Source organism: Argiope bruennichi, chromosome X2, assembly GCF_947563725.1.
Source record: "Argiope bruennichi chromosome X2, qqArgBrue1.1, whole genome shotgun sequence".
Classification (NCBI taxonomy): Eukaryota; Metazoa; Arthropoda; class Arachnida; order Araneae; family Araneidae; genus Argiope; species Argiope bruennichi.
In genome coordinates, this window is record NC_079163.1 from 110,806,432 (window position 1) to 110,828,394 (window position 21,963).

General features: G+C 31.2%; 1 protein-coding gene across 7 annotated transcripts in view; it reads left to right on the forward strand.

Moving 5' to 3' along the window:
- Nucleotides 1–21,963, forward strand: part of LOC129960716 (uncharacterized) — a 65,483-nt gene that overhangs the window by 41,261 nt on the left and 2,259 nt on the right. For 6 of the 7 annotated variants that reach the window (XM_056074290.1, XM_056074295.1, XM_056074291.1 and 3 more), the window contains exons 4-6: nt 8,319–8,421; nt 15,299–15,478; nt 17,656–17,844. In XM_056074290.1, the coding sequence (XP_055930265.1) occupies nt 8,398–8,421; nt 15,299–15,478; nt 17,656–17,844 (393 nt within the window). In that variant the 5' untranslated portion in view covers nt 8,319–8,397. The remainder of the gene's footprint in view (nt 1–8,318; nt 8,422–15,298; nt 15,479–17,655; nt 17,845–21,963) is intronic. The other variant, XM_056074296.1, reaches the window with a different exon arrangement.

Sequence of the window (21,963 nt, forward strand, 5' to 3'; positions counted from 1 at the left end):
GTTTACCAAATTTGATAGACAGACGGCTTGTTGTATACAGAGCCAGCATATACACATAGAAACAAAAGTTTTTTCCTTGTGTTTAAGTATCAAAATTTAGTTGAAATACCAATACATTTTCTCGCCAAGTACTCTTGCCAACAGATAACATGTGTTTCAGGAAACATAGACTAATCACTCCCTACCCCCTTTTTTTTTCAAAAAGCTGCGCATGATTTATTGGCCTTTTATGACCCGTACGCAAATGTCCGTACGCATTTATCCCACTACCGTTTGTACACTACCATCCGTTCCTCACGATCGTACATAATTGACAGTAACGTGTTTTTTTCTCTTTATTCTACTCTATGTAATAATTTAATACAAAAAAACTTAGCCATTTTATTTAATAGTTTTTAAATTATATTTCAATTGCTATAAAAATATGCATTTTAAATTACATCATAAAAATGGATTATCCAAATAAACCAATAATATATATTTGAATACGATATATAAAAATTATGTGTATTTATGCAAACTTAAAAATTTTGCTTGTTTTATTCTATGCAATTCATTCAATTCGGATAGAGATTCTAACGTATTAGGTACCATCGTATCTACTTTATCACTGCTAATGTTAGTAATTTCTATTATACAAGTTGAGGAACTGGTTTAGAAATCTGTATAATATTACTAAATCAGTTGCTGTTTACTAAAATCATAGTTTTAATGTTAATATATTTAAAATTATAACTAGTAAATTTTTGGTTCAGAATTAAAAGGCATTATAAATTTCTAAGCTACAGCCCAATGATCTCATTGGTTCAGAATTTCTATTTTCAATAATTTTAATTGATGAAGAAATCCCAAATTCTATAGATGGTAAGGATATCGGGAATTTTCATGTCAAAAGCTAGACACATTCCTTTGTAAAAATATAAACGATTGATAACGATTGTGGCTTTAAATTAAAATTCTGTACAATGCAAATGAAAACTGCATTTCCCAAATTTAACTTCAAATTTTTGAATTCGAATTTTAATTGAAATTTAAAGAAGATTCGAACCTTTTGTCTGAAATATTGTAATATGAGATGTTCATATGAAATAGTTGCATTTTGATGTGAAAAAAGTGGTGAAGAATTTGATATAATCTTTTAGCTCGCTAACATTATTAGAACAAGCCACTAAAAAGTAATATATCTTTTTTTTTTTTTTTTTTTTTTTTTCTTTTCACAAACGTTATTTTTACAGCTTTTTTTATTTTAAATCTGACCTTTATAATACCATCTGAAATCGAAAAACAACACTTTTTTTTTTTTTTTTTTTTTTTGTCCGCGAATTCTAATTGATAGAAAAGTATTTATGGACATTTTTTGACGATCTTATTTTTTCCAACAAAGTGGAATTTCAAAAATTTCGCACTTATTAAAAAAAGGTAGAAATTTATCTTTACGAATTTGCACTTAAAAAATATTATTCCTAACTTTATTATTTACTAAGTAATCTCAGTGCCATGTCAATACCCATATAACTTCTTTAGTTCAGAGGTTATGAACTTCGAGTTCAAGAACTCCGTGACGCATCCTTCAAATCGGCAAATGACCTAATTAAACGATCACAACACAATGTTCGGCAACTTATTTTGTAATATTTTTTAGTAGTGCAACTTCTTAAACCAAGCATTTCCTTTCAAACTAATAGTTTTTGTGGAATGCGAAAAACTAGTGTTTCAACTCTCCCATTCTCGCTGATCCGAGTGCAAACTTGGCTTGTTTAGGATCGTTAACTTAACAACTTAAATCAGTAAAAATTGGTATAATGTTTTTTTTCCCCTTCATTTTGATATTTTTCAAAACAATTCAACAGGGCTAAAAATATTTAATGTTTGATTCCTGCAGCTTTATTTTTTTATTTTAAATTTGCTAACCGGATGTATTTAATATCTTTGAAATGCGTGTAATTATAAATCCAGTAACTGCAGTAACAAAATTATAAATTATGCTTTAAAATAGTTTTAAAATTTTATAGAAATTAGAAGCAAAAAAAGGGGGGGGGTGCTTGGCAATAAAATAAATTTTATTGAAAACCCTTTTTTTTTTTTTTTTCGAATTTTAAAATAATGTAAAAATGGGTTTTGCGTAATATGCTTCAAAGTTATTGAGGAAAAAAATTGAAAAATCTAATCCAAATTTTGAAAAGCTCTTTCTTTATGTGCACTAATTACTCAAGAAGTAACTACATCCTGAATTTGGTATTCGGTAGAAAAGGCGACATTTCTCTTGATACTCTGTGTAATTGTTGTCTTTGCACAAGGGATGACAAAGAAACTGTTATGTAAATGATCAACTCTTCTTTTTACGGTTGTATTTCATTGTCTTAAAACTAACAACGAGGAACCGACATGCAAAAATCGGACTCATTAAAATCCTTAAATAAACCAGCGGAAGTAGTTTCTCCGAAACATTCTCACATATTCTCTAATAAATGTCTCATCCCCCTCCCACCGCAAAAAATTGTGGACTTCGGATAAGGGCGCTAATGTCTTGCATGTTATAAGCAAACAATATTTACAAAATATAGATCTTTGGCGTGAATCTAACATTTTTATTGAATCTGTCATGTGAATATGTAATGAATTTTGGATGCCTTTTTTCTGAATTATCAGTCAGAGTTTGAAAAGAAACTACATTTGTAATAATAAAATCATATATCGAATTTCACTTGATATAATTCATTGCATTTTTGAATTATTGCGTTTACATGCATGCGAAAGTACAGACCGACAGACGGTCAACCCTTTAACAAATTTGGTTTAACATTACCTATATTTCAGATGCTAAATGATGTACCGAATTTTATTTATCTAGCTGTTTACGTTTTGCAGTTATCGAATTCAATCTTAACTCAAACAGTAAGAGATTTTATAAGAAAGAATTCCGTTCAAAGTTTGTTAAAAATCTATAAATTTAGTCTAAATCCATGTATCGAATTTCTTTCTTCTACGTAAAAGCATTTGTGAGTTATCATGCTCACGGATAGACTAGCATAATTCTAAAAATATGTTTTTCGAATTTAGATAGATCTGAAATGTGGAAAATCGCTAAAATCTGGAGTTCGAATTTTTGACGATTGCAATATTTTCTCTTTACCTCGTATACGACAAAGCAAATAATAATAAGTCATTAAAACTTAGCAGAGAGATCAAATATCAAGTAATTTAAGATCCAATCATATGCGTGTTTAGAAGAGCTTATTCGCGCTTTTCTAAAATTGGTTTGGAGGAGGGGACTTATGTCGTTGTAGAAACGGTAATGCTAAGACTCGGTTCAGCAGTATTGTTTTATGAGGGCGTTTATAGAGATATTCTGTTGCAAAAAAAAAAAATGACCACAAATCTATTGAGTAAGTTTTCACTATTTTCAAGATTGAAGAAAATCCTGAAGAAAAAAGTGGCATTCTTGTTTCACATTTCACAGCAAGAAATGCTTTTCATTTCGCATCAGCTAAAAAGATTTCCTTGAGAAACACTATTATTTATCGATTTTCACATTGATTGCGATGTATTTCACTTTTTTTTTTGTTTTATTCATTATTTTTATATTGCGCAAGAAAAACAAATACATCTATTCTATATCAAACACATAATCATAATAAAAGAGAGAGAGAGATAGATTATTGAAAATCTTGTGAATACAGAGATTAAAATCTAAAGATAAAAAGTCGAAAAGCATAAAAAAGGGGCGGGGGCAAAAAACGGAAAAGTCTCAAGAAAAGAGAAAAACAAATTTAATGATAAGGAAATTAATTTCTGTCAAACCTTAAAAGATTTTCTCCCTTTCTTTTTTTCTCTTGAAATTATTTTTCACTTAAACAGCAGAACTTTTATATACTTCTATAATTAATTTTCAATGGTAATCAAATGTCTTAACACTTGTAAAAGCGTTTTAGTAAGTTTGTTCTGTACGAAAGTGCTGGATATGTTTTAACCCTTTGCACTCAGATGGTAACTGTCACTCATCATTCAAGACGATGCATCATTTTCACGTTTTATTTATTTATTTAATTTTGATTGTTAACAATAACTGCTGAGTGGTAAGAAGATGCAAATTAATTAAATGGGAGATTTCAAATTAAACAATTATATATATTTATTTTTCGGAGCAATAAACAAGTCTTTGCATTAGGTGAATAATTATGCATCAAATAACTTTTCCGAGTGCTAAGGATTTTCTAGGAAGATTTCTAGGAAGAGAGATTTTCTAGGAAGTTTGTATTACTTTGTTACTGGAATGAGCTTCATGTTTCTAGAATTAGTTACTGGTAAACAAAATGTAAAAATGACGCAGAAAAGATTGCCTGTGAATTAACATTCTTTGAAATGTAAAAAAATTTCTATTAAGATCTTCGAGCTAAAATCTGTCAGACCAAAATATGATAATAATAAGAAACAAGATTTCCGATTCAAATAAAGAAGGTTTTATTTCTTATTATTCTACATTTATGTAAACTTTTAGAAATAAAACAATTTTTAAATTAAGTCATTATCCCAATTGATTATACTTTCATTTATATCCACATTGTTGTTAATGCTAATTCTATTGTCTTATTATCATGATTTCATCATTGTTATTAATTCTGTCAGCATGTGCAATCAAGAAGCTTTTTGAATCTCTTAAATTATCTTGCATTCCACCTTAAAGGCTAGAAAAGTACAAATGTTATCAAATCAAGTCATCAATATAATTTGAATCATTATTTGTATCGCATAACCGGGCATTTCGCAGTAATCTATATTGTCATCACTTTCAATAATCTGTATTGATAATTTTGCCTTTTTAAAATTAATGGTGGTGAATTTCAAACTATTAATTAAAATCATTAAAAATTTTTAACTTATTGACATCAAACAGATGAATTTTTGTAACAATTATCATATTTATTTGATTAGTTACATTAAAGTTAAAAATTATTTTAATAATCTTTCTTATATATCTTAGATTTACCCAACTTTTCTTTGAAGATAAATTCTGCAATATCTTGTATCTTTAAATAAGCGGTTCTTATATATATATTTATTTAGTGTATCTCGGAAACGGTTCTAACGATTTGGATCAAATTTTATATTTAGATAAGGTTTTGCCGTTTATCTATATATGTTTCCTGGAAAAATTCTATTTTACACACACAGAGAGAAAACATTTATTTTATAAATAATTATTGGAGCCTTTTTCTATCTGCTCTCATTTTGACAATGTCATATAGCTCCATCTCGGACTTTATTTCATCATGGTAAAACTAAGTGTTCAAAAATATAAATAATGATAGATAAACTGTAAAACGAATACTGTAATATAGCAGATTGTTTCGAATAACATGTTAAACTAAGTGCATTTATGATTTTTTTTTATTTAAATGACTAGTTCATATGTAGGTGAGATTAAAAAAATATTCATGCGTAATCAATATGTAATTCGTATGCAAATATATTCACTAATAAAAACACAATTTTACAAAAAAAAAAAAAAAAAAATGCCCGGCCAAGCTGGGTCTCGCTGGTACTATAGTACATTGTAGTATTTAATTACGTTTGTATTGGAAAAGTATATAAATAATTTTTTTAATAAATATATACAATGCTTAAGTAAAAAATGCAGAACATCTGCTGCAGTATTTATTTTTTTGGTGAATTCTGAAATTCATAAATATAACTGGGAGGAGCAAACAAACAACAACAAAAAAAAAACTATATTTCGGGTGCCGTTTATTCTGATACCTTGACGAAATACCGATAGATACCAAAATATATAAATTCTTTACGTTACAACATATTGCGAGTCGTCTTCAAGATATAAATAATATACTGATTCCCTTTCTGCCGAAATTCAAATCTAGAATGTTCTCGACTCCTAGATTGCGTCATAGTTGCGCCTACAGGTGATTGGTTCAGAGCGGAGAGAAGGGAGAGACGTCAGGGCTGCGCCTTTTGATGCTTGATTCAAAGCGGAGAAATGTCAGGTTTGCGCCTTTCAGTGATTGGACAAGCGTTGAACACTGAAGAGTATGCCTCCAATGTTATAGGCACAATAATATATATATATATATATATATATATATATATATATATATATATGACAGTGCCAGATTGATGTAAATGCAACATATAAATAATGGTGATATGCAAAAATTGCAAAAAATAATATATACAAAAACAAATAAATATATAAATATATATGTAATGATATCTCTTAATTTAATTTAAATGCTAATTATTCCCTATTTTTTTTGTCTTAAATCAGTCCATACTACTTTATTCTAAAATTTTATCTTATTTCCTGACCCAAATCCCACTTTTTTATTTAATTATTGCCAACCCGCGCTCTAAAAAAAAAAAAAAAAAAAAAAAAAAAAAAAAAAATCCTTTTTCTTTGTTTATCACGCCGCAAGCGAAGGGGTAAGAATCCCTGGCGCTTATGCAGGTGTTTCAAAAGTAACTAAGATCCCCTTTCCTAAGTCAACACGTGTAAAATAAATCCCTATCGGAGTCTCATAATAACACCACTTGGGAGAAAAATTCTGTCACTTTCGCTCTTGTCATCTGGCGCAAACATGCGTCTTTGTCTCTGTTATGCCTCCCGTGGTGAAATAAATTGAATTTGATTCAAACAGTCTCTTCCTTTCGGCCACGCAACTGCCAAAATTATACTGCATATATAAATAAGATTACAGGTTGCATTATACAATAAAATATAATCGGTAACTTGATACTTGGTGAATATTACCTTCCGGAAAGTTATTGTTGAAAATTTTAGAAAAGTGTGAAGTCCCCTTAATAATTATTTAAGATAGGGGAATGCAAATGCAGCTACAATTGGGTCCCCCCCCCCCACCTTTCCTTACTGTCGGTGATCTCTTGCCGTCCGCGAGAAATTGAGAATTTCGTTGACAAAAGTTTTTATGGCTTCGGAACAATTATGTGGCAAACTGGGTATTAACGAATATGATAATTTAAAATCTATCTGAAGTTAATATATTGTAAACGACTGGAATATCCCAGTAATGGTTTAAGTATCCAAAATTATTACAATGGTAAAATAACACACTGGGTAGCAAGTGAATTCGATATCATATTGTGCCGAATATATTTGTTCGGTCATCTAAGAAATCAATGCCTTGTATACCGACGACTTTAAGTCTACAGATAAGCAGATTTAATTAATTATCATCCATCCAGATTATAGTTTGCTTCACATTTGGCAGAATAAGTGACAAATGAAAAAATTGTAGCATTTTTGCCGACTGCTATTGGTCTTTCCGATAAGATACTATTTTTGAAAGACTGAGATTTTACTTTCACTCACTATTTCGATCATCTGTCCGTAGAATTAATGGGAAAATTAGATTTTCTATATTATGCATGAATAGGATAATAAGGTTTTCTTTGATTCAGATTGTACTAAATAATGCAGATAAGAAGTGATATTTTATTCATCAAATTGTTGATTCCTCGGCTACTTATTATGCTATATTTTATTATGATAATTCCCACTCCTCACCCCGGAATTCACTCAGGATTGGTCTGGGGGAAGAAATCATGTTGTTTACTCGTATCATGAAAGATAGTAAAGATAGTACTAGAAGATAAGTAAAAACGTAAATTTTTGATCAATTGAACAAAAATACCAAGTCACATGTGCTTGAATAAAAAACCTTCGTGCCAAATTTTATCAAAAGCTTTGACCACGTCCAGAAAAAATGCACTTATGGTTTCAGATTTCACAAAGCTATCGTGAATGAATTCTGCAACACGAATAAGTTGGGAATTCGTCGACAGGTTTTTAATAAATTCGAATTGTTCGGAAATCATAATATTGTTGTCGCTGAGAAATTGAGTGAGGCGTTTGAGAAGCACAGATTCGTACACTTTACTCAAGCTACTAAATAGCGAAGTGGGACTGAAATTTTGAGGTAATGACAAATCAGATTTTGGGTTTGGAATAGGGTCAACCATAGCTGTTTTCTAGCATTCGGGAACTGTAGTCTCGAAGTAGGAAGTTAATCTAACAAAACCTGTTAGCAATTATATAATAATTGCTAAAAGGGCTGTGAATTTAATAAACCAATCTATATGAGACGTTGAATGCGAAATAATTATTGTTTGTTTATTTAATTCGAATGAACCATGAACTGGATCCTCATGAACAGTATCCATACCTACTGTGCTATTCAGTCGATTAAATTAAATTCGCAAATTTTAATATATATTAGTAACTGTAGTTTGGCAACGAAATGAGTCGCCTATATATTATCGTGAATAAAAAAATTTTTGCCTTACAGGAAGATAGAAATCAAATTGTGGCGAGGCTTTGTTTATTGTGCTTGAGCAGTTTAATATCCACATATTATATCGGTAATAATGGCTGTGAAGTCACAAAAACAAGTAAGCACAGTTTTTTTTAAAAAGTCTTTTGAGCTTTCTGAATCACTTTGTAGCTATTTGATTTTTTTTATAGAAATGTTTCTATGTAGTAGTTTGAATATTGTTTCATGTTCATTAAACTATTGCTTATGAATTTTATAATGATGTATTAACCTCGCTTGTTAGATTATTTATGTAGTTAAAAGCGATGTCTTAAAAAGTAACGCGTTTATTGATTGCAAGAATTGCTTAGTTGAGTTAGTAAATGGTGTTATTTTAATGCAAGTTCAGAAGGTATCTAGTGTTATGAAATTTACAGGATGATGGAACTGATTAATGCGTTAGTCGTGGGTGGCGATTCTTTCATTTATAATTCTTTGATTCGATATCTGTATTGCCATAAAAGCCTGATGGCCGAGTCTCATATATCGCATAATAAGGATTACTGGTTCGAGAATTGAATAAACTTGTTGCTTGGTATGTGGAGAGGTGGGAGGTGCACTAGACTGTCTAACAACGGAAAGTTTTTTTTTTTTTTCCCCATTAAGTTCTTGACCATTAGAGCCGTCATTGTAGGATTGTCCTTCGTGTTTCTAACATCCTCTTGCTTGTGTGATAGAGACGTTTGAAGTGGGATTGTCGCTCTGAAAACATAATCCATTGTAGCTTCAAATGGGTAGTAAAGTTTGGATCTTCTGCTACATTGAAGTAAAAATTATTCTGTTACGGAAAACTAAACAACTAGTTGCAACACTTGCATTTCAAAACTTGCCTTCCCTTATTGTTTCCAAAGGATTTTATCTTGCATTTCTACTTGAAGCATAGTTATAAATACATAACAAGAGTTTTCACTTTTGGATCTGATTTAAGCTAAATTTCATTTGTTTGGGGTAGAAGCTTTTTAATCTGAATTGTTTTTATATTAGGCAAAAGGCTCTTGTTTTGAAATAGAGAGCAAGTTTTCTCTATGCTACATATTTCGGATATACATTTGATTTGCATAGTACAAAGATCTTTCAAAACTATCTATCGAGTGGCCACAACATAGTATAGACATTCGTAACCAAAGCATTTATCCACTTGAAATGATGTTGACACTCAGATTAAAGTTATTTTTGTTTAATTTCCGAATTTCAATTTTTTTGGTGGGTATTAAATAGATTTTAAATTATCATAAAGTTTTCAAACTAGCCAGCTACATAGTAACTAGGCTGAGAAGGGGACGCAAACAGATCGTTCTAAAAACTTTATATTCCTAGTCGACAAATAAGTATTAGCATAAAAATACAAATTTTATTTCAAATTCTATTGAAGATAAACATTTTATCAAGTGTAATTAAGTTCCTCATTACGGTCAATTAGTAATTAGAATACATGACTGCTGCTTCAATAATTTTCTACACAAACGTGGATAAAGAGCAGTCTGGAATAAAATAAAAATTGCATATCTCAAAAAATAATAAAAAAATTAACCTAAAGTAAATCATTAGCATATTACAAGTTTCTTAAATGTGTGATTAAGTGACAATTTTCTTAAAAGATGTGCCTGATAATGCATACTTACTACGGCCGCAAAATGTCGAACTCCTTTAAGCCGTGTTCCTACTACTCGTGAATCTTTAGACGGGGCACATTCATTATTGGAGCATTTGAATAATTCTGCCTGAAAAGCCATCGACTCTAAATGCTTTGTAGAAAAATTCACTATTCAACAGTTTACATCAAAAGCTACATTTAATTTGTCGAAAGGTCAAGTCTCTGTATGTACTTTCGCATGTATGTAACCGCAATAATTCATAAATGCGAATGACTTAAAGGCATTAAATACGGTATGTGATCTTGTGATTACAACTGTAGCTCCTTCCCAAATTTCGACTTCAATCTTCAGGAAAAAATGTATCCAAAAACAATGAACCATGTATCAATGTATCCATATTCGCACTAGACTAATAAAAATATTAAGATACAAGCCAGAATTCTGTATTTCTGAAGTATTATTCGCTAATGCCATGCAAGGCGCCCTTAGCGAAAGTCCACACTTTTATGGGGGGGGGGGCAAAGGTGTACAAAACCTTTATTGGAGAATGAAAGTTTCGACAAGACCATTATTCCTTTTGATTTTAAATTGCATTCTCTTTTAAAATGGATAGGCAATGTAAAATGGAAAGCAGAACAATATCGTGAACGATTTGTCAATTTGTATTAATAAACTAAAACCATTACAAAAGGGAGGGGGAAAATAATGGAATTTAACGATAAAAAGCAAACGATTAATAAGGACCTTCGCGCCTTTTTAATTCTTTCTGGGTGCATGTTTGATCGCATTTACGAAGTGCAAAGGAAAGGAAATCTTATTAGATGAATCGTTGATATTTCATTTGCAAACTGAAAGGGGGAATGTTTTCAGTGACCAGATAGTGAATGCAAAAATAACCAATAGAAATTTTTCAAATTGGTCAAAAAAAAATATTTCTCTATTTTTATATTTAGTACTTTGTTATATTAAGTACCGGCCACCTTCGGCGAATAACCGAATTTTCCCCCCATCTTATTTGGGGAATTATGGTAACCAAATTTAATTTCGCTGGCTTCTTAAAGCAGATAAATGTATCGGATAGAATCTCGAAAAACTGTTTTGCATTGAAAGAAATGATCAAGATCACAGAAGAAAAAAAAATCGACGAGAAATTTATTTGAAGCAAGGGAAAAAAGTGAATTAAAAACTGTCGAAACAACGAAACAGTTATTAAAACGACGAAAATAACGGTTTTATTACAGTAAAGGAATTTTTATCATAATCGAAATTTTTAATCACTTTTTAACCCTTCATCTGCTTATCCCATGATTTCCGAGGGTTCGCAATTGGTCCATTTTCTATTGCATCCCGCGTTTTTCGTAGTTTAGAGTGTTTATTTTTACGATTACAGATTTTTATTATATTCTGTAACGTATAGTATCGGTTTACTTTATTTGAAAAATATTTGAACTTATTCGGAAACAATGCATCTAAATAGTGATTTTAAAGAATTACGCAGCCAGAGAGTTAAGTTATGCATAATTTTCTTTGATCGCGAAGTTTAAGGAAGACATAGCATAACTAAATGGTATCATTTGAAAAAAAAAATTTGAATTTCAGTTGGTGTAACATTTTTGCGATGGCTTCGTTTTATTGCTATAAAATGCCCAATTCTTGCTTTTAATTATTTAAAAATACAGAGGAGGTCATTCTCATTCATCATAGTATGCAATCCTGCTGTTTTTGTATAGTCTTGCTCTACAAAATGTATTTCTAGTAAAAGGGGGGGGGGGGTGCAAAGGAAACTTGACGGTAGTGCTGTTCCGATGTGTCAATCTTTGTTTGGCAAGTAACTGGCCGGCGTTAAATTTATATCGAGTTGTTTTTCTCGACCAACAAAGATCATACTATGCGTCTATAATATGAAATATCCTGCCTTGTTGAGTTTTTATGACCATCAGCTCTTAAATCTAGAACTTTCTTTTCAGACTTCTATGGATTCTTTTCTATGGACTGTAGCGTGTCATTATATTCTACAAACTCGGTGATTTGTAATGTATAACACTAATAGTCATCTATATGGACATTTTTAGATTAGAAATCTGCATATAAAGGCACGAATAGAACAAAGCATTAAAATAACACTGGTAGTTCTAATTAAAATTTCTCTAATCAACAGCTTATATTTTGAAAATTATGGACCATTGCTTTTACACTGGTGACATGTTCCGTTGCCTTTCTTCCAGGTTGTAAGCAGGAAATCATTTGAAATTGTAATCGTATTAAGTGTCCGTCCTTGCTATATCCCCTCCCCCATTAAGAATACACATTTGCCGATTGCTTCCAGATGGTTAAATATAACTACTTTGCTACGTCCATTTCAAAACTTCTCAAAAGCAGATACCCCAGACCTGGTTTTTAATTCCATTTTTTCTCGCCGACAAATGTCTGTAAAAACGGACTTGTAGTCATAAAATGTCTTGAAGTATAAGACATGCAAGTTGCACCTTTATTTGTGGCAAAGAAGTTGTAAGCTGAGAGATTATGCTTTTCTCTGTATTTGCCTCCGTTTTAGCGCGTCATTCAGTGTGTGAAAAATGCGAGTTGAAAAAAAATCGACTGTTTGAACTCTTAAGCTGTCGTTAGCTTACACCTTGATCACTCGGTCATACTTGCGATTCAATTCCTATACCATATTCTACGCTAGAAGGATTTTGATATTTTTTCGAATTCCTACCCTTATAGGTATCCAGATGAATGACTGCCGATGCTGTTGCAAAATCTGCAAGTGAACATTTTACGCAACCTATTCCTTATACTGATGTGTGGGCATGAATTCGAAAATGGGTTTTTCGAAATTAGCAAAATCTATAGAATTTAAGTATAGAAAGTTGTACAATGTAAAAACATTTAACACCATTGTTATCCTCCTTAAACTAGATACGATTTCAACCCGGTTAAGGATTGATCATTTAAGGTTTACGCATTATTTTTCTCAGAACTTCCAGCTCGCAGTCGTTGTAGAAACGTCTTTAACAATAAAATGTATTTAAAGATTACTCATCTTTGATTTAGCCGAGACATTTCAGTTACCATTTTTAACTGAACAAAAATGGCATATGGATATAGTATCTACATTTATTGGGAGTTTCACATATTTGATTTTTAATCACTTATTTTAAACTTCTAATCTTTTCTCGCTTTATACCTAATACATGCTTTTCAGTTTTATATTATGAGCAAAATTACCATCATGTTCTGAGTCTTAATCTCCTGTGCAGTTTGGCCTACAAAAAGCTCGTGCGCCGAAATGTCCACAAAATAGCTGTCACATTTCAAGTTAAAAAAATTTTAGTTGGCAAAACAAATATTCAAGCTGTTGGTGTTTTATTGCGATGTCTCCCAAAAATATTTTCATCAAAGGAAGCGACCTTTATTTCCTTGGATTTTTTTTTATTGTATCGTCAGTGGCTTTTCATTCTAATATCGGATATTTTCTTTGTTTTGGTTTCTAATTACATATTTTCGGTTTCATTTTGACTTTGCAGTTATTTCATTTCAGCATTCTTTGACCCTTAACTAAGCGATAAAATTGATAAATTTTTTTATCTTCAGACAATATATTGGAAAAATTCTGGTAGTTAATTTATTTAAATTAAATTAACATTTTTCTTAAATTTTCTTAACATTTTCTTCATTCATCTTCCATTTTTGAAATTTAGTTTATTTCAGATTATTTCGCATAGTTCTTGAAACCATTGTATAATTTCATCCAATATGGAATAACGTGTTGATGCATCGCAAATTTCTTTTTTACTTTTCAAATTCGCCATATACAGACGTTTAGTTCTAAATACTCACAAAAGAAAACAATATTGCCTGAATTCCAATTTTTATTGAATTTATTTTTATCAAGGATAAAATGGATTATTGTTTAACAACCAGATATTTGAGCGAAGAAGCTTCACTCCGAAAGCGGCTTGTTAGTAAAGAATTAAATACAAACAGAAGCTGTTATGGGCAGTATAATGGTTTAAAATGTAAGCTTGCTGATGTAACACGCGTGTTAGCATGTTCAGTATGTTATGACTTTGTCTTGAATTTGCCCTCGAAGCAACAAAATGTCGTATAATTGTAGCTTTCTTTTTCTCAGTTTACTTCAGAATTCAGCAGCTTTTGCAAGAACTTTTTTCATTGTGGTTAAATTTTCAAAATACAATTCCAAAATGACTTACTCACCAAAATATTTAAAATTCAATCATTAATCACTCATTCTAATCATTCAGTATCATTCCAATAACATGTAATATTGTAATTTGCAATATTTATTACACATTAGTTCAAGATTTGATTGTTTACTTATTGCATTTTATTAAATTATGAAATTACGAGATAAATATCTGAATCTATTTCCACTTCCACTTCTCCTCAAGTGTATTCAATGTCTTCAGTTTAACTGGATCTACATTATTTTGTCTGCAAATAAAATTCGTTTTCTGCCAATTTTCCATTCAATCTACTACCTCATCTTCAAGCTACTACCAATAATCAGAGCTAAATAGATTATTGTGATAGATGTTCTTTATTATACATCAAACGAATATCGGTGCTTGGTAGCTGTCGTGAACAATAAATTTTGATTCACTTTCAAGCTTTTAGAAAACATTAACATTTTGTATTTCATTTTCTATATTGCAAATTTTATTTATTGCGTACAATATTTTCACCAACATAATTAAACAATTATTTTTAAAGAATGAATTTTTATTAAACCTACTTACAATACTATAAAATTCATAAAATCTGTGTAGTGAAAAAAATGTAGATAGGCATTTGTTTCTAGAGCAGTCGGATGAAAAATTATCTATTTTAACACTTGAGGGGGAGGGTGCAGTTTTAACAATTTTGCCAAAGGGCGCATGATTACTTCGGTATGGTTTTGTCAATATTAATAAGAAAATAAGGCTAAATAGTGAAGACGAATTAAAACTTTAATAACCTGTACAAATTTTGCTGGCAAAGACGTTTTTTCTTTGGCAATAATATTTTAAAGCTTGTCTTTCATTTGGTTATTGTTTAAAGTTAGAAATGAGGCCATATTTTGGATTAAAAATTTTTCCCTTCAATCCTTTGCGTACAAATATTCTGAAGTCACATTTGTAAATGTGACTAAGAGGCCATGCAATCGCAATTCATGGTAATCTGTAATTCTAATGAAAATGTCGCCACATGTCTAGTTTGAAATTTACCTTTAGTAAATCTTCTGGGTTTTTTTGTTTTTGTTTTGATGGAGTTGATGCGAGTATCGAATGTTTTCCGTAGAAGTGAATATTAACGATAAGCTCCAACTAAATGTTTGTTAATAAAGTACAATGTTTTCAGCTTCCCGTTTCCAAGCGTCTTAACTCGTTGTTGTTGTACACTGGAGGACTTGTGTCTGCTGGAGGACTTGGATGGTGTGTTCGTCTTGCTTACGCAGAACAACCCAAAACTGCAATGGCAGCAGCCTTGGTTGGTTCAGCAGGTGCTTTCCTGTTCAGTATGGTCTTGCATGTAAACAATGTACGTGTATGTTTTATTCGTAGTGTTGTCGTAATTAGAATATAAAGCATTTCTTGCCTTTAAATAACGCTGGATGCTAAATACACTTGAGAGAATCTTACTATGAGCATGCTTCAATTCTACATCGGATTACAGCATCATAAATCTGTTTGTGATACTTGTTGCCACAAAACACCATATACCGTTCTTTACGTTTGTTTCAATGGCTGCATGTTTATAATGACTTTCCTGATGTTATGAGAAGTAACATTAATCTGCGAGGGTAATTTATCTTGTAAATTTTTACATTGATTTGGTTGGTTAACTTTCTTATGCGTACTATATTTAAGTGCCTATGTGCAACGCTTGCAAATTGGCTCAATTAATTTAGAACCGAAGAAATTTATATGCGATGTTATAGCATTGTAAAATTGAAAATCATGATATTGTAATGAATTAAGTAACCTGTAAAATTGTAAGGAATAACATAGACAAGATTTCTTTGCTCAACGCGACAAGGAATGCGTATGAAAGGATTAATAACTGCTTCAGAATGATTGAGCAGAATTTGCGCAGTATGTTATGAAACGTACAAGAGTGCAATGAGGATACCGATTTAGTAAAACCTGTTTTTGTACTGTAGATAGGGACAGCATATGAGAAATCGTACAAAAAATATTCCGAAACTTCATAAATTGCTATTAGAAATTTTTTACAACATATTAAAGATAATTTTATTATGCGGTGAAAGTGGACTGCATAAAGTCTCGATTAGAAAATCTAAGATTTACGAAATAATGAAAGTCCTTTCTAAACAAATTAATCGTGGAAATATTTTTTAATTTAATTTCTCATTTTAAACTTGAAGAAATTGTTAAAATGCACATAATTTAATACACTCATCGTAATCCAATCTCAATCGTAATCCATCCTTGTCATGAACTGGGTCAATCACTTTCATCACCTGAATATATTAGTTGATTTATTTTTAAAATATATTTTGGAATATTGGAAGTAGGTGACGTGATATGCACATTCATTGTATACCATGCACACTGTATTAGTATACACATGTACACTGATGGAAAATACTACAACGGTGTTATAATGCCAATATCGTTGGAATTCATGTTCCGCATAAAAACCATATATACCATCTGTATTTTATACAATCAAACCTACTTAACATTGTCCATCTATTGAAATTACGACGTGTTCCCATCTCTCCCTCCTCCTCCCCTACTGTTTCGATTTCTTTACCAATATTTATTTTTTGAGTAGACAATTTCAACTAGCAGTCATTGCAACATTTTATAATGAATCTTTTAATTTTTGCATCAGTCTATTACAATAATGAATAAATTAATTGTGGCTTATAATTTTAAAAATATGGTAATTAATATTCATAAGACGAATAATAAATCGTCACTCATGTTGTTCATAACCTAGCATGACTTCATAGCGGAAATTCTAATCGCTTGTAATCTTATTCTCTGTTCGAATGCCGGGCGAATTGCAACAGATACTTGGAGAAGTTGTATCTTGTTTATAAATACCCCCCTCCCCACATAGCTCTCGGTTTAAGCTTATCAATAAAACTGAAGGCTGAAACCAATATCTCGAAGTATCGACTTCATGCAAGAGAACTAAAACGAAGTCGAATTCTTTTCATGAAAGAAACAAATGAATAAAGTATTAGCAAATATTTCAAAAACGTAAATCTAAATTTTTACAAGGATATACCATTTTATTACTATTTTAGGATTTTTTTTATCGATTTTTATCCTTCAAACTACTAGACTGATATCTAAAGTGATTTAAAGATTAATAGCAAGTCCCAAATGACTTGGTCCCAACAAATCATTTGGGTAGATTTCGTATCTTGGAGCTAAATTGGATATTTTGGGTAAAATGCCCACCAAATAAGTTTACAATGCAGCCTATAAAAATGATTTATCACGTTGCCTGGTTTTCAAATTATTTAAAATAAACACATCAATGGTTAATGGGTAAAAGCAAGCTATTTTGAGTGCAGTCTTCATCTACATGCTTCTAAATAAGCAATTTAAACATTCTTAAAGGTAGCCTTCATATGTTTCGAATACCTTAACAAAATAGTATGCAGAGCACGTAAATTAAAATTTATGTTCATAAATTATTTTGAAATATAAAGGATTTAATTTTTTTTTTTTTTACAGCGTACTAGAAAAAATTATTTTATAAGGTATGCACCTAACTGGTGGTTAGTGCTTCCTGGAGGAATTCTTTTTCCGGTAGGCTTTGGATATTGCCTGATCCTTGGTGTGAAGGAACATCGAAAATCTTCAATTATAGCCTTCGCAGTTGGTTCATTAAGTTATACCCTAGTAAATGCAGCCATCTTTGATGTAAGTAAAAAGAACATGTTCGCATAAACTAAGTACTTCTGTTATTCTACTATACTAACTGTTAATCGCACTTCATATAGACATCAAGATACTTCATGTGATACTGATCAACAGTATAACAGAAGCAGAATTAATGATATTGGAAGGCGACTCAAATGGGTCGCTTCACTGTTGAATGATTCCATATATCCTCCAATTCGTTTCAATGCTATAGGAACGGCTCCATGAAGTCCATAAATTTTCACTTTTAAATGTCTAATTGCATATGCTATCATTCACTAATATTTAAATCTAAATTATATTAAAATGTAACAATTACTTTTCTAAATGCTAAATAAGCGGGAACGTTTAAATGGACTTAGAGAAAACTACAAGGAGTATGTCTTGTCATCTTAAGTTTCCCAATATGCAAATACTTTTTCTCATTACTGCCTCATTCTAAAGATATTGGTTTCTTTTAGTAAAATAGTTCCGTATAGATACAAAAATTCGGAATATGTATTAAAACAGAAAGAAACATGAAATAAACAATAAGAAGCAAATTAACGATATAAAGGGTAAAATAGGCAAACATTTCCAGCTTTCAATAAAAAGACGACTTTTTTTCTTTTTTCATGCTTGGTATATCCAACTTCTCTATGTTTACAAAAAAAAAGCATTCAGTATTTGCACGTGAATCAGCAGCAGCATATCGGTTGTGAAAGCAACAAAGCTCAGTCAAGGAGTCGCTGTTAGATGCTTGATGTTTCCGATTTTGACCACTATTGTGGAAATATTTTTAAGGAACATAGCGAATATTGCACAGTAATAGTTTAAAGCTTTTAATTGATTGGATTCCACTAATCCCTCTTGCATTATATTATAGATTAAATTTGACAACTGATGAGTAATTTTGTTGTATTTGAAAAACATTTGGCGTTATGGGCGGAAAGCTTGCATTCAATTTCTGAATTTTGGCCATAAGTGTATACAGCCACAGACATGCATAGGATTCTTCAGAAGAATATGTGACCATGCTTAATAATGCGACGAGACTTGCTTTCTCTCGCTAATATCAATGTTGGTAAAATCTTTCTTCGTGTAAAAAGGACACTTTAAAATGTAGCAAGCTTCGCATAGCTTCATAATCAATATTACAGAAATTTTCAAAACGAGAATTCGAAATCTATCATTTTCAGCTAAAATTCGCTAAGAATTTCGGCCTCAAATTCGTTTTTGCATCATGCTTTGGATCTTTCCTTTCATTGTTTTTCATTATCGTGTTATCTACTTTCTACGAAATTGCAGTTCTTCGAAAATTTAGCTTCGGTATGTCGTATTTCTAAAGTCGTGTTTAAATTTAGCTGAATTAATTTGAATACGAATTGTAGAATTCACTTTAGGTTGAAATTTTGTTATTTTTTATAATCTAGTTCCTGTACTACATCAATTTTAATAAGAACAACAGTTCATTTAAGTACAATTGATTCATTTTATTCCACATATGTAGGTAAGTTTTAGAACGGAAGTCTCTCTCCGCTTGCATTACATAAAATGGCAAAGATTTCGGTCAAATTTCAATATGGAGGAAACTAAATAAGAAATTCTCTTCAATATTTGTTTGCATCTTGCTGCATTTATTATTTTTCACTGATTAAGAAAAATATCGTGATATTAATCTGAGTAATTTAAGTGATCTTACATTCTTAAAAATGGAAATACCAGACTCGAAAAATGATGACGTTCTCTGAAGAAAAATGGAATCCCCTCAATAACGATTCGAACTACCAATACAGAAAATTGATTGACGTGAATGATTCAACTCAATATTCTTCTTTCATTGGATAAATTGGACATATGGGCGTCTTTCTTTTTATGTTTTTAGATTAAAATATTGTTGATTTAATATTGTTTTTTTTTTTTTTTTTTTTGTCTCCTGAAATTTATCGAATACCGTTCAAATTTTTTAATCCTATTTTTCCCCTCTGTGTTTTCGCTGGTGCTCCCTCCCCCACAAGTTTCAGTTAGCTCATTTCATTCATTACTTTTTTATATAAAATAGTAAATGGACTCTTTGAATACGGTTGCAAGGTAGAAAATTAGACATGGGCTTAGCATTACAATTTAGACCAAGTAGATTTTTAGCCCTTCACCCCCACCCCACAAAAAATGAAATCGGAGGCGACCCTTATCAAAATCCATGCGGAAAACCGTCACTAAGTCCTTTCCACCTAATTCTAAACAAAGTACTCTTTCAGCCAATTTATTGAATTTACAATCTGGTAGTAAGTGTGTCATCATTAATAGTTTTGCAATTAAAAACGGGATCGCTTCCAACAGCATATTAGTTGTTGTAATATTTATCACAGCAACTGAATTTTCTTAATTGTATGTCTTGCGAATTAATGACTAGTTGTTGGAAGATGCCTGAAACAAAACTTCAGCTTTTAACTTAAAACCTAAACTTGTATTATCAAAAACTGTAGGTAGATTAAAATACTATTTTCTTAGTTACAGGAAAAAATTAAATCGCTGTACATTACATTTGTAATTGCAATTGGTGCAGGCCATTTTGAGTTTGTTATGCGAGCATTGTTTCATTTGCATTTAAAAGAAAATAACTAGTGTATAGATCCTTTTTTGAAATCGACTGAGCATAGTTGTAATTATTTCAAAAAAAAAAGCCAATTTTTGTTAATGCCTCATTTACGAAGGATATGGATTCGACTGAAGTATACTAGCCGCCATCAGTTGTTCACTCGCCTTATTAATATTTTATAATAGCCAACTTTAAACTACATCTTAACCAAAAAAGAATTTTAAATGTACAAGTGCTTAGGGAATCTCCCTTTGAACCCGACAGCAGAAAGAAAAAACGCCATGGAAGCGTAAACCTGCATGCAGTTGGTAAGACTGAATATGAACTATCACTGCTTTCTTTTTAAATGTACTTTTGCTGTAAGGCTACTAACCTTGGTTATTTTCATGCAAAACAGTTGTGATGAGAACAAGTGGTTTACTGTCTAGTTGAATGAGAATGACACTAGTGTAGTTATTGCTAATCACACATATCCAAAGTAACGTGAATAAAGGGCAGTTTTTAGCAACAAAAACGAGATTCAACAATAGATGATTAAATCAGCCTCAGGAAAGATATAAAAGTGAATACATTTGAAGGAAAGAAGTCCACATTCGCGTCATAAAAAGAAAACTAAAACGGATTAATCGATACCTAATTTGATGGACACCGCATCCGATATCTCTTTCAAATTTCTAAAATGAAGCTATTTACAAATGTGGTCCCGCCCGAAATGCACTCTAAATTGCTGCGACAGAAAGTGAAGATAAATTTTATTCACTTTAACCCTTAAAGTAATTTGTTGACCAATATTTAACTTCGTGCAACTCGGATTATTGAATCCATCTTAATTTGCATATTTCAGGAAAAATGTCAAATCGCAATTGGAGAGCGGATAAGACAGTGATTCTAAACAATAGTATCTTGAATACAGTAGTTATTAAAAAAAAATTTTTAAACCTTCCCGATATATGAATCCCATAGCGGCCTATCCATTCAACTCATCGAAAGGAAATTTCAGATATTATTTGAAAGTATGGCCTTGAGATTGCGATGATTTAAAACAATAGGGACCAATGAGAATTTTCCACGGTTATAGTGGAAAAATTTCGGAAGCTTCGAATGGCAACATCCTGTTTTTCTTCCTCTGCGTATCGATCTGTGCAATAAAAAACTATAAAATGATGCTGGAATGTGTTAAACTTCTGACGAAAAGTGGCGACTGTTGCAGAACTTTTTTATTACGGAAGAGAACCATTAAATTCTCAAAGATAATATCCTTTTTCAATTATGCAGTATACAAAGATATAAATGCGGATTTCGAGCTTCCTTTTGGCTCGTCCTTCAATACCTCAGTCGCCATTCACTACATTTCTTCGTAATGTAACAGTTGTCCTTTAACCCGTTAGTTGCCACGTTCTCCACTTCGGGATTTTGGAATTATTCATATACCACTCGCCAAAAATATTTGGTACCTCTGGCAGTTTAGTTTCATTCTATATATACAATATATAATCAGTCAATATTGTGTATAGCAGTATAGATTCTGTCCGTTTCTTTAC